The 19,412-nt window shown below is 43.6% G+C and overlaps 1 protein-coding gene across 1 annotated transcript in view; it reads left to right on the top strand.

Annotated features, from left to right (window-relative positions):
• LOC144682415 (disks large homolog 2-like) overlaps positions 1-19,412 on the top strand; it is a 1,267,833-nt gene that overhangs the window by 1,183,387 nt on the left and 65,034 nt on the right. The window contains exons 19-21 of the mRNA XM_078544824.1: positions 15,145-15,244; positions 16,600-16,641; positions 17,328-17,378. Of these exons, the coding sequence (XP_078400950.1) occupies positions 15,145-15,244; positions 16,600-16,641; positions 17,328-17,378 (193 nt within the window). The remainder of the gene's footprint in view (positions 1-15,144; positions 15,245-16,599; positions 16,642-17,327; positions 17,379-19,412) is intronic.

The following is a 19,412-nucleotide window of genomic DNA, read 5'->3' as shown; positions in this document are numbered from 1 at the left end:
TGTTCTGCCTTTTGATACCATCTTTCGAAAAAATCAATGGGCAGAATGTTTGGGTCAGCGAGCAGGGGCGGGGCCCGCTCACCGACGCGTAAAATGATGCGCAATGACGCTGGGCGTGCGTCCCGACGTCATCGCGATATTTTGTTTGGCGAGTGCGCGCTGGAGTCAGCTGCATGCCCGCCGAAATGTCAACGGCCAATAAAGGCCATTAATAAATCAATTAAAGCAGTTAAAAATACTGCCCATCCAATCTTAAAGTTGTTAGGCAGGTGAAGAGCCCAGGTAGCCTTTGCATTTTTTATGGAACCTCATCCACAGGCAGGATGAGGTTTCATGAAGTGTTTAAAAATTGAATTAAAAATTTTTTTAAAATTCATTGACATGTCCCAGCTCACGTGACACTGTCACATGAGGGGACATGTTTTAAATTTTTGAAATTTCTTTATTTTCATGTTTATATCTTAAACTAATTTCTCTGAGGCACAGATTTCTGTGCTCTTTCGCATGCATGAATCCCCCCCCACCCGCACAGGGAGCGCTCTACACTTCCGGGCGCACGTTACGCTGGGCGGGCCTTAATTGGCCCACCCACGTAAAATGGCGCCGCGGACCTGATCAGAAGCACCGATCGGGTTCGCGCCAGCCCCCGCACAACCCCCTCAACGGGGGGAAAATTCTCCTCCCTGTTCCCTTTTTACTAGTTAAATGATTTATATAATTTATTACACTTAGTAAGTGATTCATTCTATAAAAATAGAATGCCAAAATGGACTGAACAAATGCATCTTATTTTACTGAAAAAAATTCAACCATAATCATCAAAATGTTAAATCTTTGCAGGAAGAAATTTTAAATTGTTCTTTACAAATGTATTTTACTTTACACTTTGTAAGAATGCATGACTTTGGTGTGAGCGATGCTCTATGAAATGACTAGCAGAAAGTGGGACGGTTGAAGTATTTAGTATTGTGTTTTAAATCATAGATATAAATAACATTTGGCATTGCCTCACCTACTTATCCCAATCAAGTAATTCAAACTAGTTTAAACTTCTACCTCCTATCCAAAATCCACAAACAGGACTGTCCCGGCAGACCGATCGTGTCAGCCTGTTCCTGCCCCATGGAGCTCATTTCTTGCTATCTTGACTCCATTCTCTCTCCCCTTGTTCAGTCTCTTCTCACCTACATCCGCGATTCCTCTCACGCCCTACATCATATCAACAATTTCCAGTTCCCTGGTCCCAACCGCCTCCTCTTCACCATGGACGTCCAATCCCTCAACACCTCCATCCCCCACTGGGATGGTCTGAGGGCTCTCCACTTCTTCCTCGAACAGAGGCCCGACTAATCCCCATCCACCGCTACTCTCCTCCGTCTGGTTGAACTTGTTCTCTCGCTGAACAATATCTCCTTAAACTCGTCTCACTTCCTCCAAATAAAAGGTGTGGCTATGGGTACCCGCGTGGACCCCAGTTATGCCTGTCTCTTTATAGGGTATGTGGAACATTCCTTGTTCCAGTCCTATTCAGGCCCCCTCCCACAACTCTTTCTCCAGTACATCGATGACTGCTTCGGTGCGGCTTCATGCTCTCGTCTGGATCTGGAAAAATGTATTAATTTTGCTTCCAATCTCCACCTCTCCATCATTTTCACATGGTCCATCACTGACACTTCCCTTCCCTTCCTTGACCTCTCAGTCTCAATTTCTGGTGATAGACTGTCCACCAATATCCATTACAAGCCTACCGACTCCCACAGCTACCTCGACTACAGCTTGTCACACCCCGCTTCCTGTAAAGACTCCATCCCATTCTCTCAGCTCCTTCGCCTCCGTCACATCTGTTCTGATGATGCCATTTTCCAAAACAGTTCCTCTGCCATGTCTTCCTTCTTCCTTAACCGAGGTTTTCCGCCTACGGTGATTGACAGGGCCCTTGACCATGTCCAACCCATCTACCGCGCATCTGCCCTCACACCCTCCTCTCCCTCCCAGAGCCATGATAGGGTCCCCCTTGTCCTCACTTATCACCCCACCAGCCTACGGGTTCAAAGGATCATCCTCCGCCATTTCCACCAACTCCAGCATGATGCCACCACCAAACACATCTTCCCTTCACCCCCCCTGGCGGCTTTCCACAGGGATCGTTTCCTCCAGGACACCCTGGTCCACTCCTCCATCACCCCCTACACCTCAACCCCCTCCCACGGCACCTTCCCATGCAACTGCAGAAGGTGCAACACCTGCCCCTTTACTTCCCTCCTCCTCACCGTCCAAGGGCCCAAACACTCCTTTCAAGTGAAGCAGCATTTCACTTGCACTTCCCTCAATTTAGTCTACTGCATTCACTGCTCCAAATGCGGTCTCCTCTACATTGGAGAGACCAAATGCAGACTGGGTGACCGCTTTGCGGAAAACCTTTGGTCTGTCCGCAAGCATGACCCAGCCCTCCCTGTCGCTTGCCATTTCAATACATCACCCTGCTCTCATGCCCACATGTCCATCCTTGGCCTGCAGCAATGTTCCAGTGAAGCTCAACGCAAACTGGAGGAACAGCACCTCATCTTCCGACTAGGCACTTTACAGCCTTCCGGACTTAACATTGAGTTCAACAACTTCGGATTATGAACTCTCTCCTCCGTCTCCACCCCTTTTCCGATCCCCCTTTTTCCAATAATTTATCATTCTTAAAAAAAATATATTTTTCTTTTCCCACCTATTTTTAAATTTATTTCGATCTATTGTTTTATCTCCACCTTTTAGCCAATTTCGATCCCTTCCCCCCACCCCACCCCCACTAGGGGCATCTGCCACTTGCTTGTCCTGCTTTCTACCCTTAATGTCCCCATTAGCACATTCCTTAGATAATATCACCACCGTCAACACCCCTTTGTCCTTTTGTCTATGACATCTTTGGCAATCTCTTCCTTGCTTCCACCTATCACTGGCCCTCTATCCAGTTCTACCTGTCTCACCCCCCTCTACCAGTTTATATTTCACCTCATTTCTCTATTTTCTTAGTCCTGATGAAGAGTCATACGGACTCGAAATATCAACTGTATTCCCCTCTGCAGATGCTGTCAGACCTGCTGAGTTCTTCCAGCTATTTTCGTTTTTTGTCTCAGATTTCCAGCATCCGCAGTATTTTGCTTTTATCTTAAACCAAATCAAGTTGGATGTATTTTGTTTTATATTTTTGCACTTAGTAAGTGATTAGCCTTCTTCACAGCATTCAATGCCTCATAGGATATGTTTTCAATAAAATAGTAAAATGAAAGTATTTGTAAAACTAAATAAAAAAAAGCAGTGAAATTGAGTTATAAAAGTGTTAGGAAATAGAAATAGTTTAAGTAAGTTATGTTGGCATTTGTGAGTGTTAGGAATGAGTTTTAGCTTTAATGTTTAAGTTTGCTTTGTATTTCTGTGTATGTGCATTAAGAAAGGTAAAATTGAGTTTTAGCTTCACTTATAAAAAGGTGTCTGCGTTTCTAATTAATTTTACGACCCCTAAAGATAAGTTAAGCAAACACAAGAGTAGGAGAATTGGGCAGTTGCCTAGCAACTGGAGTCCAGCGAGGCAGGTTCCTCCCACAGACACACACACAGAAGAAGAGAAACAGTTTTGATTTGGAAGCTGTGGAGTTCAGTTGGTATTTGAAAGTTGCTGCCAAGAGAGACTGGAGCAAAGGGGACATATAGCCATTCCCAAGTTAAAGAAAAGACCCCAAAATCCAGGGAAGTGGAACAGGAGGAAGCCCCAAGCAGACCTTCAAGTGAAAGGAAGGACAGGAACTTGGGAAAAGGTCCTGTTAAGTGAAGTTAAGAGTGAGGGGCAGAGAGAAAGGCTCCCAGCTTCAGATTTAAAAAGAAAAAAGCTGCAGAAAGTAGATTTAAAGTGAGAACAGCTTGCAAGAGGTAAGTTGGTCCAAAGAGACAACTGAAGGTCTGTAACTCTTTGCTATGGGCATATGAAGCAGTGGTACTATTAACGGTTGAGTTGGTGAGAGAGAGCACGTGGAAGACAGCTTGAATGCATGTGGTAACCCAGGGGAGAGGAACATCAGAAGGGGAGTTTGAAACCCTGGAGGTGAACCCTTATGGAAGGCATCTGAGAGAAAGAGTCGGTTTGGGAGAAGATTTCAAAATGAGGCCTTGGAGAGTGGAGATTAGAAACCCTCGTGTGAAAGATGGAATTCAGTGAGATTGATTGGGTCATGGTGTGACAAGCGTCTGGGGGTAGTTGAGGAGAGATCGATAGCATCTGGTTGAGGTGGCATCTGTCACTTGGTTTCAACTGAGATCATAACAAAAGATGTGGCATTTAGTCCCGGCACCTATGACTGTGGCACGTAAGTATTTTAAGGAATTCATTTTGTAGAAGAATTGGAGACAAAAGCAGCATTAAATGTTTTACAGTAGATACCTTCTAAAATGTAAAATTTCTGTGCAGTTATCTTAGTCAATTTAATAAATTAATTATTAAATTTTGACCACTGCAAACTTGTGCCATAATGTTTTCTTGACTTAGTTCGAAACATATAGGGCAGAATTTTCCGTTGTGATGAGGGGGAGAGCAGGCGCGAGTGCAGGCGCAGGTGGGCACAGACCCGATTGGCGCCCGCGATCAGGGCCACGCTGCCATTTTATGCGGGCAGGCCAATAAAGGCCCACCCAGCATATTTGCCGACTCCTGTGGATAGTGGGAGTGTGCAGGCGGCGGCGAGCGTGCACAGACCACCGGGTCCAATGGCGACCCAGCAGTCTGTTTAAAAGAAGGCCTGGCAGCCTCCTGTAGGCTGGTGACAATGGCCAATTCGAGGGCGCACCACAGGGGGTTGGCTGAGCAGGCCAGGCTGGAGGGAAGGGCAGAGGAGCAAGGCAGGCTGCAGGGTCTGCCACAGGAGCAGGCCTAGCTGCTCTGTAGGCCAGTGGGGGGCCAATGTGCACCTTGCCTTTCAGATGAATGCCTTGCTACCCTCCTCAAGGAGGTGGCAGCACGGCGGGAGGTGTTGATCCGCCAGGATGGGAGGAGGAGGCCCCCCCACATGACCAAACGTGCCTGGGAGGAGGTGGCGGAGGCAGTGAGCTCCTGCAACGTGGTGCCGCGCACATGGATCCAGTGCCGTAAGCGCTTCAACCATTTGTTGTGCTCTGGAAGGGTGAGTACCATGTTGGCATTGGGCACTTAACCCAACAGGTAGCCTTAGCCTTTGAGGCCCCCCCTCCCCCAAGTCTTACTGTCGTGACTGCATTGAATCATACAGGGCATCTTTCCTACGCTGGGTGGGCAAGCAGATAGTGTCCATGCTTAGATCAGCCTGAGTGGTTCATGAGGAGATGAGTTCTCCCCCGCACCATGTGTTGCTCTTAGTCGCACGTGACTAGTCTGGGGGTAGCCTGCAGGAGATGCAGCTAGGCACATGCTCAGAACTCCAACACATGTCCTATTCAGGGTGGTGAGATGATGGAAGGGGAGCCTCAAGGTGCCGTGGCCAAGAACCATCTGCTGCCCTCAACACTGCACGCAGTTGCGCCTCCTTGCTATAGGAGCAAAGACAGTGTGTTTCCTAAAGTGATGGACGCAGAATGTGTCCAAGGTGGCCGTTGGGGTGGGGGGTGGTGGGTGGGGGGAGCGTGGTTGGGAGCAGGCGTACGATCTTTCTGTGAATGATCAGCAGTAGTGAGGAGAGGAGGCCTGATATGGGCCACTGTGGTTGGGGTGCGGCATGTGCGTGCAGAGCCCCTGTGCAATTTGCCGCAATGAATGGTGTTCTCTCTTTCTCAGAAGAAGAATGGTCATAATGCCTCGGAGCATGCGAGGACTGGAGGAAGCCAGGCTCACCTCCTCACGTTAAGCCGCTTCGAGCAGGAGCCATGCACCCAGGTCAACTGGTGTTGGTGAGGCTGGGGTGGAACGGCCAGGTATTTGAGGCCAACAGTGAGATCTGCAATGTCCTCCCAACATCCATAGCAGTGATGATTGTTTGATTTGTTATTGTTGCAACATTGCTCGGTCACAGAGTGATAGATTCAGAGGTGTGGATCACAGAAAAAGGCCCTTCGGCCCTTCGAGGATGCGCTGGTCAAACACGTACCTAACTCTTATAATCCTATTTCCCAGCACTGTGCCCATGGCCTTGTATGCCATGGCATCGCAAGTCGACATCCAAATACTTATTACATGTTAGGAGGGTTTCTGCGTCCACTACCCTTTCAGACAGTGCATCCCACATTCCCACCACCTTCTATGTGCAAAAGTTGCTCATCACGACCCTTGTAAACCTCCTGCTCCTTACCTTAAATCTATGCCACCTGGTTACTGATCCCTCCGCCAAGGGGAAAAGTTCCTTTTTGTCGACCCTATCTGTACCCCTCATAAATTTATACACCTCAATCATGTCACCCCTCAATCTCCTCTGCTCCAGGGGAAATAACCCCAGTCTATGCAATCTCTCTTCATAAGTGAAACTCTCCAGGTCAGCCAACATCCTGGTAAATGTCCTCTGCACTCTCTCCACTGCAATCACATCCCTCCCATAATGCGCATTTCAGAACTGCACGCAGAACTATAGCTGTGGCCTAAACAGCGTTTTCTGCAGTTGGAATATTACCTCCCTGCTTCTATATTCTATGCCTCAGCTAATAAAGGCAAGTATGGCATTTACCTTCTTAAGCACCTTATGTACCTGTCCCGCTATCTTAAGGGACCAGTCGACATGCACACCAAGGTCCCCCTGATCCTTGTTACTTCCCACGGTCCTACCATTCATCCTGTTCTGTGCCTTGTTTGTCCTACCCAAGTGCATCACCTCACACTTATCCACATTACATTCCATTTGGCACTCATCAGCCCATCTGACCAGCCCGTCTATATCCACCTGTAATATAAGGCTATCCTCATCACTATTTACCACCCCACCAATGTTTGTGTCCATTGGTTCTGGAAGGTTGAGTGCATAATGAGCCAGGGGAAAAGGGATGAAGTTTGTCACTGTGTGCACACTAACTGATCCACTGTCCTTGTTGTTCATTTCAGCATCATCAGAGCATGGCCAGCAGAAGGAGCTGCAGATGCCCCCTCTCACACCAGAGGGCTCTCAAGTATCACCTGCGTCACACCATTTCTGCGAGGCAGGCACCAGAGCAGATACTAGCACCTCGGTGGGCATCGGAACATCGGCTAGTGTCCCGGGGCACAGTGGAGAGGGCAATTCACATCCACTGGAGAAGCTGGCAGAGACAGAGAGTGCCGATGGCGCCAGCAGTCAGAGGACTGCAGGGGACCAGGCACATGCTCAATCGGTGTGTGATGATGTGCCTCTGGAGTCGCCCGCGACGGAGCAGCTGCAAGAAATGCGGCCAGGTATGCGGGACCATCTGGGTGTGATACATGAGACTATGCTTCGCTTGGTGTCCATGGTGGAGGAGTCCATGAGGAGCATCACTGATGCAATGAGCATCTTGGCAGAGCACCATGCTTCCTCCATGGAGAAAGTGGCGAGTCTCCTGGAGAGGGGCTTCTAGGAGAACAATCAGATCCTCCTGAGGTTACGCTCGGATCTGCAAGCCCTCACAGCAGCATTGGCCACAGCTGATCAGTGCCAATGTGGGAGATGGTGTGGGCTTCAAGCTTCCCAGCTTGTTGCCCATCCATCCATGGTGAGCGGGGAGGTCCGAAGCGACCTCACATCAGCGCAGTAGCTGCCTGTCGTAACTGCAGGCTCCTTTCACGGCACTCTGGATGAGGGCACCAGCTCCTCTGCCCCTCTCCCAGTAACTGTTTCATCCGGTGAGGCTGCGACGACCGGGGAGATATCAGCTGTGCAACTGGCAGATCCCTCCCAGACGGGCCAGAGGATGACCACCAAGGTCATCGAGGCCAACAGGACAGCAGAGTCAGCAGGCTGTCTCAGATGCCACACCGAGTGATGGGGCAGCACCAAGACGTAGCACCCTCAAACGGAAATGTAAGGCACATTAGGCACAGCACGGGTTTCTCACTGGTGCTTTTGTGTTGGCCCGAGATGGGTCCTTATAATTTATTTTTGATTGCTTACAATATTGTTTTGCAATTGGGAGAACATCTGATGTTAACATTAAAAATCAGATGTGTGACCACGGCTGAGGGCGGCTCATTTATTCTGCAGGTGTATGTTTAAGAAAAATGTCATTAGTGTTTGTTTGGACATTCAAATTTATGTTCAAGACCCTTAGCTCCTGCTGATGACCTGGTAGATTTTGCACTTAGGTTCTGAGTATGGATGCGCCAAGTAAGGCTGGTCCTGTTGATCTATTTGTGTTGTGCTAGCTGAAGGTTCATTGGATTAAAGCCTCCCGGGTGTCCCTGCCTCCTTGGTGTAGGCCCGAGTCAGCGTCTACCCTCAGCATTCCCCTTGCATGCTCATCCTCAGAATCAGTGCTGGACTCATCGTGTGCAGCCGCAGACAATGCGTCAATGTCTTCATCATCCACTGCTTCCCCCCTTTCCAACGCAAGATTGTGGAGATGCAGCATGCAACCACTATCACCGAGACACGATCTGGGGGGCACTGGAGTGCGCCCCCTGGGCGGTCCAGGCATCTGAAATGCATCTTGAGAAGACCAATGGCTCTCTCCACCACAGCCCTTGTGGAGGCGTGGCTCCTATTGTACCACTGCTCAGCTTCTGATATTGGATGGCGGAGAGGCATCATGAGCCACCTTCTGAGGGGATAGCCCTTGTCACCCAGCAGCCATCCATCAAGCCGGGCTGGAGCACTGAAGAGCCTCGGCACCTGGGAGTGTCTGAGGATGTAGGCATCATGGGAGCTGCCTGGGTACCTTGCACAGACTTGTAGAATCAGCATCCTGTGGTTACACACTATCTGCACGTTCATGGAGTGGAAGCCCTTCCTGCTGACGAAGGCACCGGGCTCACCTGCTGGCGCCTTGATGGCCACATGTGTACAGTCTATTGCGCCCTGGACGCGGGGGAAGCCAGCAATGGCCACGAAGCCTCTGGCTCACTGTGCCTGGCTTGCCTGGTCCCAACGGTAGTGGATGAAGGTCAATGCCCATCTGAACAAAGTGTCTGTAACCTGCTTGACACAAGTGTGAACAGCTGATTGGGAGACACCGCAAAGATCACTCACCGAGCCTTGGAAGGAGCCAGAGGCATAGGAGTTCAGGGCAGCTGTGACCTTCAGACTGGCATGGGGTGTCCGCCCACACAGTTAGGAGAGATCTCAGGGCCAATCATCTGACAGATGTAGTTGACTGTCTCCCTTGACAGTCGGAGCCTCCTTTGGCACTGCACCTCAGACATATTGCGATAGTTGCTTCGCCACCTGTATACCCTGGCAGCAGGATGGTGGCATCTTCTGCAGCCCCTTCCATCTTAGACTACCCCTTGACCCTGCGCCCCTTGTGCCTGTGCCTGTACTCCCAAAGGTGGCTCCCCTGGAGGCTGAATGTGCACTCCTGGCCTCCTTCTCCTCCTAGCCCTCCCTTCCTCCTCAGAGGAGCTGCCTCCAGTGGACATGTCAGATCCCATACCCAGGCTAAGAGGAGGCCTCCAGAAAGCTGCAGGCCCGCTAAAGATTCCTGACCGCAGAGTGTTGACCTGAAAGTTCAAAGTACACAGAAAGCTGCTGGAATTCGTTCTGAACTACTACAGATCACGCAAGCAGGCTTAAAATACTTTCTCCAATAAATACTCCACAAAGCAGACTGACGACCCCACTAAGCCCTCTTATCCCACCTGTGGATGAGGTTAATAGAAAAGTCTCTTACCCGCCTGCCCGTTGCGCCCGTGGGCCAACCCGAAGATCACACGGCGCCTAAAAATCGCCGTCGGTTGACAACCAAAGGGCCTTAACTAGCCCGTTAATTAATGGCGGGCGCGCGTCGGACTTCATCGTGTGCCTGCCCAGCGAAAAATCGCGATGGCGCGTGGTGACGTCGGGAAGCTCGCCCGACATCACTGCACATAATTTTATGTGCAGACGTGCAGGGCCCGCTCCCTGCACATCAAACTGAAAATTCTGCCCAAGAAAGAGCATGCCATACTATATTCTGTAAGAGTACTTATTAACTTTCTGTTGAGTGGCAATACACTGAGCAGTGATGTTTTCAAGGCCACTTTCACAAACCTTTTTATAAGCAATTCATATGTTTGATTTTTTAAAATCTTAACCTTCTTAAAAACTCTTTTGCTTGGTCCTCCCCTCTCTCTCCTTTGATTCCAGATGCCTTCAGCATTCAAGAGCTCATGGGCCAAAAATTGGGGTCTGATAGACGTATGAGACAGTAAGCCTGCTAATGGCCAGAGGAGAGGATTTGAAAGCTCATAAATAGCCTGGAGCTGTATAAGAGTACTGCTTTTGTATTGCTATATAGAAGTCACTGTGTCAGAATAGGTATCCCAATTTCAGTGATGGGGTGAGATGAAGGGTGTGGGGGTGGTAGGGGTGCAGTGTAACACTTTTTATCAGACTACTATAAACATGTAAATATTCAGAGTTGCAAACTTAATCCTTTTATTCTCAAATCATAAACAAGAAAATCTCTTTCGTTTTACGCACCTACTTACTTCCCACATGTTTGACTAATGAAATACTTATCCTTCTCAGTTCTTTTTTCTGATTTCTGATGATATATTGATAATGTAGCCTCTTGCTTTGTTACTGATCAAATTCCTGCCTCTCTAATGGTTCAAGTCATTTCACTTTAAGCTTGAATTATAAGAAAGTTTTCAGTGCTGTAAATGTAGGATAAAGTCAAAGATGTCACACAGATATAAAATGTCCAATTTGACATCAAATTAAAACATCTTTCATTTTTCATCTCTAAATACAAATACATGAATTTAAACTGTTTGGAATATTATTGTGTCAAAATGCCTAGAAAATTATTTTCAATCAATATCAAGGCAATTGCTTTGATTACCTGAATAAGTTCCACTTTGTACAAAATCATTTAACCAGACCATCTATTTATATTTTATATCCATGCATCTCAAGTTATTGAAACATCAAGCATTTAAACAAACTTTTTTTCAACCAAAATCAAACACCGAGATCCCACCATTGAAATGGTGACAAACCTAAGGTTCCCTGATAGTTCACTGAATTTATCTATCAAGTGGCTGGCCATTTAGACCTGGAAATTTCCAAGTTTGATCCTGGGTTTAAGCTGAATTAGTTGATAAGAATGGTGACATGGGGAAAGATATGAGTTCCCCATGAAAACATTTCCCAACAAAGAGTCAATGCCTTCTGGAAAGAAGAGGAGAAAACTGATGGACAAAGAATCAGGAAGAAAAGTGAAAATGGTGATAGACAATTGTAGTTCAAATGTATTTACGAGAATGTTCATTGCCAATAAAGGTTAGCATTATTTACCAGGCAATATAAAAATTTGATTCATTTTTGCATTTGGGATAGGCATTTATTCTTTTTATTTATGTTTAGAAAATTGTGTTCACTGAAGTTGAGCTGTTGTTCTGCCCTGAGATTAAATACATGCTATTCTTTAGAATTTGATTTTTAAAAAAGCAAATGAATATTATCAGTCATTACTACAAACCCAGTTACATGGAACACGGCGAAAACATTTGCATTTCTGTTGCATTTCATGTTCTTTAACTATCATTTAATATTGAAATTGCATTTGTCATGTATGACTTGCATGAATTTGAGAAGCTGTTAACAGTTTTATTATTTCAGCCAAGCTTTAATTTTCCTGCCTTGACACCTTCCCTACATAGCATGCTTTGTGTATTGTTTCATAAAATTATGTTAACTGGCACATTTTGTCTTATTTTAAACATGTCTTCATAGTGGGCCCGATTTAATATGTGGTTGTACTGCTGCTGAGGGATAATCACAGCATATAGTGGCACAAATGATTTGTGTAGCTCAAAAAACACATCCACAGTTTTAATTTAGTTTCTTCACCAAACAAAAGCAGTTTGCCCCTTTTGTATGCTGAATAGAGCATATTCAGCATATTCAAGCTGAATAACTATTATGAGTCAATGTAGATGGTAATTTAGGTATTCTTTTTTGTACCAGGATTGATGTAGTCCAGAACTATTTGCCTTTCTTAACACAAGTAAAACCTTCCTTAAGCAAAGTTGTATCTACCCTCCTTCCCCACCCACCCCCACCTGCCTAACTCCAGTTCAAAGGAATATGAGCATTTGAAAATCGGTGATATTCTAAAAATAAAGTAAAATGATATGGCAAAGGCTGCAAAAAAACATCAGCGAGGAGGAACATCCTCAGGATTCACCACCAGTATCCCATGCAGTACTTTCCAGTATAAGACTAAATATGTCCATCAATTTGGGTTGGACGTTATTTTTTGTTCATACATGACAAAGATACTGCCCTGATATAAAAAATAGTATTTGATTTTTCAGATACCATTAAATCCCATCAGAATCTGCCCTGACATAACAGTAACAAATGTGAGATTATTAAATCGAGCCCAATGTCTTTTGTTCAGAATGTTCTTTTTTTTTAAATCACCTTTTGTTTCTGAACAACTGTTGAATTACTGTTCAGATGTAAAAGTGGAGGAAAACAGCAGTGACAAAAATACTTATTAGGTTCACATTTGCATATCAGGAATCTCTTGCACTTTTTTCTGATGACAAGATCTAAAATCGCTAAAGTGTGATTATGCATCTGAGCATGTAATCATCAGTAAGGAAGGTTTAAGCTATCATTAGTCAGATCACATAGCTGCAAATTCTCTTGAAGATAAAATACCAATTCAGTTAAGATGGCAATATTGGCAAATGTCACTATTTCTGATATATTTGGGGAATGAGTTTATTTGGTGTTGTCATGACTCATTGGGGATAGTGCACTGCAATATCAAGCCCAACTGCTCCCCAAGCCACAACAGATGTGAAAAGTTTGATCAACCCACCTACTTGTTTAATTTAGGCTAACATAATGCAAGCACCGGGTTTGTAAACTTAATGAGGGGAATTTTATCCCCGTCCGGGGTGGGGGGGGCTGAGCAGGGGCGGGCGTGCAGTCGATCACCACCTGCAAGCGGCTGTGCGCCGCCATTTTACATGAGCAGGCCAATTAAGGCCCGCCCAGTGTGACGCGCACCTGGAAGCTTATGCGCGAAAGAGAGCAGAAATCTCCCTGAGGCATGAAGCTGCCTCAGGGAGTTTAATTTCATTATCAAATAGTGAACAAAAGATTTTTTTTCATTATTCAGACATGTCCCCTCATGTGATAATGCCAACCTTAAGATTGGACGGGCAGCCCTGTTAATTGTTTTAATTGCTATTTAAATGGCCTTAATAAGCCTTTGACAGTTCGGCGGGCGTGCAGCCGACTCCGGTGAAGATCTGAATGACACACGGTGATGTTGGGACACACGCCCGATGTCACCATGCATCATTTTACACATCGGTGAGTGGGGCCCACCCCCGCACGCTGACCAAAGGATTCAGGCCCATAAATAAATAACTGTTTATTGAACAAATTGTCTTTAACCAGTGGCAAAAGAAAGAAATATGAACTGTTAATTTCTAACTCTTTAACCTAAACTCTACCCCTTCTTAAATCCCTATACACACACATACAAGACACATGAAACACACAAAAATATGTATTTTAAGGGTGGGCTAAAACAGTTCAATAGCACCAATTCCGGAGTACAGGATTTAATGGATTGATTTTGATCAAATTCTTTTCAGTTCTTTGTTGATGACATGAGGTAGTCTTCAAGCACTTTCAATCTTTAGTTCACTGGGTGAGCACTTGCCTTTCAATGTCTCTATTAGTGATTTTCCCCTTTTCCACTTGACAGGGGTTTTCAGAGGGAGAGCAGGTTATAGAGATATGAGGAGAAAAAGCCAGCTGGCTATTATTGTATAATTACTGGAACCTGACACACGCAGGAGTGAGGCTTTAGGTTTTTCTTTCAGGCTAGGAGCTATTCTGTTGCACTGCTCTCACATAAACCCTGATCACCTGGTCAGGAGCCAATTAAAATGTTGTTGCCAGGCAGTCCCCTGCTAGACCAGACACCTTCTTGGCACCATCCTCTCTCTCATGGCACACTCTGTTCCAGGACAACAACATTGTATATATCCCTCACACTGTTCCAGTAGACATGTCCTTCAAACTGCAACCAATTTTAATCCACAGTCCAACAGAAATAAAAAGATATGTTCCACACAGTGTAAGTTAGATAAACTGGATTGTAAAGAACAATAAACAGACTTGCTAAATCTCATTGCTTAGTTACATATTTAATGCTAAAGCAGCATATCTCCAACAAAGCCACAAACATTTATTAGAGCCTTATATTCTTTCCATTTTACTGCTTTCACATTGAGACAGTGGAGACTATGGCATTGCAAATGGTCACTTGTTATAGAAGCCACCTGATTTTCACTTCATTGGAATTATTGGAAATGAGAATTGGGCAGATTCTATATTGCAATGCCAATTTTACATTAGAGTATCAAATTAAAAATCTACTCCAACATAACTGAATCTTGAGGGATAATTTTATGTATGAGTGCAGCAAACTGCGTATATCTGGAAATCCTCGGCATACCACCCATACCTTTCTGTACACTAAAATAAAAAGACAAAATATTAGAGGCAGCTTGGTTCTGGGTTCGCAATATATCCAGCCTTTCTGCAAGGTTGGTTCTTGAGGGTGCATACATAAAAGGTCTTCCCAATCTCCAGTGATTCATGAATGACTATGTTTGCATTGAATTGCTAGTGTTCAGGGAAGTCTGCAGTTCATGTGTGATATAATTAATGTTATAAGGTGCTTTATCTGAAAAAATATGGCTCTTTCTGAGTATTTTTTTTAAGTTGGCTGTGCCAGAAGCACCAATTTCTGCATGGCCCATAAAGACTCCTGTAATAGAAATATTTTGCATAGGCTGAAAAGAATTATCAAACTACATTTTTGGGAAAGGACTAAAGTCTCCCAGAAGATGCATTCCCATAAAAAAACTAACCATGAGTTTGATTTGGGTGATGTGTAGTGAGTGTCTTGTGAGTGGGTCACTGCTGTTACTTCCACTTTTACAACCTGTGAGTTTGTCAGCATGAGTATGACAGCAATTACTGTAGTTGTCCCTGTTTGCCCCATGCCTTTTCTCCTTCACAGTCATTCAATGACAAGCGTAAAAAGAACCTCATCTTTTCACGAAAATTCCCATTCTACAAGAACAAGGACCACAATGAGCAGGAAACCAGTGATCCAGAACGTAAGTAGGCCTAAGAGACAGCATAGCTCACAGTGTTCACACTCACTTATACACACACGTACACAGAGGCAGGGTGAGGCTATACTACTGTGACCAATGTGTGACAGCAATCTGGATCCCATCATATTATTGTTCCCCAAAAGGAGACCTTTTTATAAATAGGTGTGAAAAGAAGTTGCTCGGGGGAGGTAGAGACCGTGTCCCTTTTCTTTCAATTTAAGTGCATTGTATTTCAAAATAAATACGAATCTGGCCAACTAATCTGGCCAATTAAACTAAATTCCACACTGTTCAAGATATAAGATTGTTTACAGTGTTCATGTAACAGATACATTATTTTGGAATGTTTCTCATATGCCCCTGAATTATGCTAGTCCCTTTTTGCTGCTATAATGCTATGTTCATCTATTTAACTAATTGAAATCCACAAAATGTTAAAACCAGGTTTTATCCACCTCAGCAGACACTGTCAATCTATTTGTTGATAGTTTAATATGAAATACAGTTTGCTCTTGGGAACCAAAGGGATACTGTCTTTGAATTGCACCATTTTGGTATGTTTTAATTCAGGCAAAAAAACCCTCTGGAAATACAAGTATGGTAATGTCGCAGTGTCATGTTAAAATACAACTGGGCTCCTGATTGGCTTATCTGCATGGTCTGTCATGGTAGTATTCGGTTCAAATCCACTGACTTCTTCCTTCCTCTTCTGCGGTTATTCTTCCTGTCTTTGCTTGCTGTCTGGGGACTACTGTGCAGGAGATCCCCGGGTTAGCCGACGATGGTTATGGAACAAAGACTCTGAGTAAGTTTTGAAGAATGGCCACAATAAAATGCCACTATGTAATTTTTATTTTTTGAATTATTATTTGCATATATCTCCAAAGAGAGCCCCAGCATGTAAAAATTAAGCTTTAGTAAGAAACTGATATGAATGTCCCGGCCTTTTTAGTTTCTTTTGTTTCTGCATGATCAATCAAAACCAGTGCTCAAATCACTGTCTAAACACTTATTACAATGTCCTTTTCTGTCTTGGCGATACCCATTGTTTATTTTATAATATTAACTTTATACTTGTGTTGCTGGGACGCACAACACATGTGTGGACAACATATAATCCAGGAATCTGCACCACTTCCCATCCCTTCTGCACTTTGTTCCCTGCCCCCCAAACAAACAATTACTGCTGCTGTTTTAAATGCTATTTCTCAATGTAAGCTCCTTTATGCTTCAATTGTGTATATTTCTGTTATGCAGCATGTGTACAATTCCCTTTCTTAAAATCTATTTATGTTGATACTGCTTTGTGGCACTTTTTTTTTAACTCTTCCTAATTTGCTATATTGTTATTGCAGAACATGTTACTTCTAATGCCAGCGATAGTGAAAGTAGCTACAGTAAGTTTATTTTATTTTGAGTATCATATTATTTCCTGCTTTTTAGCTTACTGCACTTAATGAAAGCAAATGGCTTTAATATATACTTTTGTTATGATATATGTTAGAACATACTATAATATATTGCATAATATCCATTCTGTACATTATGCTGTTCTCTGCTGTACATTTAAACAATGCATGATAAATATTCAATCTGAAACCACTGAGACACATTATGGCCAAATTATGCCACACTTTTTTGCTCTTCAGACATATGATCTTGTATGATCTTGTATAAAACAATCTTCAATCAAGATTTTTAGTTTTAGTACTTTTAAAAAAATATTGGCTTAATTCTTGTAACTTTAAGGTCTTCAAAAGTTAGTTTGTCAAAATAACCATATGCTTTAGAATAAACACTAATGGAATGCAATGGAATTTACTGAGCAATAATTAAAACACTTTTTCCTACAATTCTGCAATGAATTATTTGGAGGTCAAAGTAAATTTTAGAAAAATAAGCCCTTTGAAAAGTATATTTAGCTGAAAATGTTCTAATAAGATCTTGACTTTAAAAGTTTGGTATCCTTCATATACTGAACAAATGTTGTATTCTTTAAGGTTATGAGTGAGTAAGCTTTCTTTTAATAAGAAGTGGAGTAAATATTTTTTCTTTGAGATGTCTTATTTCTTTCTGTGATTAGGGGGCCCAGAAGACTGCATTCTTTCATATGAACCAGTTACGCAGCAAGAAAGTAAGTCAAATTGAATTGCAGAATATAAAACAGCTTTTGGTGCTTCTTTCAACATGTTTATGTACGGTCACCAGCCAAAAAAATCATGCAGTTCACACTACTTCAGACATATTTGTTCTTGTAAAAGTATATGTGATAAAAAATTAATTTCATTGTTAATTAGATCATTCCTCCCTCTTTCTGTTGATGTTAATGGCAAAATTAGGTGCTACTTTAGCGTAGTAAGATACCAACAGCTTAAAGGACTCAGAACAGCAGTGCAGACTGCAACTCCATTTAAACATGCCAGTATTATCTCGAATAAGACATAATTTATATATTTGAGTAAAGTTTGATAATGTTCCAGGAGGGCAGCATGAACAAGACTCTTAGTGATTCTAGTTTAAAAAGATCCTAGGAAAGAGACCTGTTGACTGTATTTTTCATCTTCAAGTGTTTTTCTAGTTCCCTCTTTAATGCCATGATGGTCTATTTCAATTACTAATTGTAATAATGCATTTAAGTTTCAAAAATGTTTTCCAAGGAATACTTTGATATTAAATCCAAATTTATGCCCCTTATTGCCAATTTGCTGACTAGTGAAAATAATCTTACGCTATTTATTTGCTCAAACATTTTCAAAACTTTGAACATTAACATGAGACCCCTCCACTTAAATTTCTGTGTTCTAGTAAATAGTTTTAAAGTTTGTCATCAGATCTATAATCTGTCATCCATTTTGTCCTTGGGGTTCCAAATTGCACCTTTTTCCATGACTCTAAATATGTTTCCTGTATGGGGACACCTTATAGCTACACAGAGTAAAGTTGAAGAGCATTTTCTTAGTTTGAATTTAGGTTTTATTATGAGTGATAATTAAAAACAAAACACTTTCCCAGCAATTGAGTAGAGAGTCCAACACTAATTTTTGGAGAAATGAAAAGCAAATTTAACTCAAAATGCTCAACAAGAGTGCTTGATTTTAATGGCCAGAATTTTTAGCTCACGGGCGGGCGCGCGCCTGACCCGAACGAGCGTAGAATGACGCACAATATTTCGGTTGGTGGGCGCGCGCAGGAGTCAGAAACGTGCCTGCCGGCAATTAAAAGTCCCATTAAGGCCATTAAAGTAATAATTAAATTAAATTTTTCGCTGCCCATCCAACCTTATGGTTTCCAACAGTTATTAAAAATAAAATAAATATTTAAACGTTTCTTGAATAACTTGTCCCGGCTCAGGTGACAGAGTCACATGAGGGGACATGTTTGTTAACAATTTAAAATTCTTCATTTTTATTTCTTAAAACTTTCATCACCCTGAGGCAGCTCTGTGCCTCAGGGAGCTTTTCCAGCATGCACCTGCGCAAAGTTCCCCGCTCGCCCTCCTCCCCAACCCCCCCGCCCCCCAACACAGGCAGCCCTGAGTACTGCAGCATGCATTTTACGCTGGCGTGTCTTAATTGGCCTGCCAGCATGAAATCGCGGACAGCGGTCAGCTTCCCGACCGTTCCTGCCTGCCCCCGCCGAGCCTGCCCGACGAGGGCAAAATCCTGGCCAATGTTTCTTTTAAGTTCACCATCTCATCTCCTTGCTTTTTTACTCAGTGCCCTATGTACAAACGCAGGATCCCTTTGTATGACTTTTTCAGTCTGCAAACCTACTTTTAAGTAATAGTGTACTTGAGCACCTGGATTGCTGAGTTCCTCCACTCCACTTAGAATTTTACATTTAAATTCTCTCTCCTTTTTCCAATTCTGTACAAAGTGGCACTTTATGAACTGCTTTTTCAAAGTCAAGATTTACTATATCCACTGCAAACCACATTCATTTTCCTGAAAGATTTAAATAAATTAGTAAGCATAACCTTTCTTTACAAATTCATGTTCACTATCCCTGATAAGCCTATATCTTTCTGGTGTTCACTAATGTTGTTCCTCGATATGATCGATGCGAGGCTAACTGATTTACATTTAACTGGCTTACTTGTTTTCTCTATTATGAGCAGGATTTAATGTTTGCCACCTTCCACCTTTGGTATAATTTTCAAAAAACTTTG

This window comes from Cetorhinus maximus, chromosome 7, assembly GCF_964194155.1.
Source record: "Cetorhinus maximus chromosome 7, sCetMax3.hap1.1, whole genome shotgun sequence".
Classification (NCBI taxonomy): domain Eukaryota; kingdom Metazoa; phylum Chordata; class Chondrichthyes; order Lamniformes; family Cetorhinidae; genus Cetorhinus; species Cetorhinus maximus.
The sequence above is the reverse complement of the archived record's forward strand: the minus strand, read 5'-3'. Positions and strand labels throughout refer to the sequence as shown.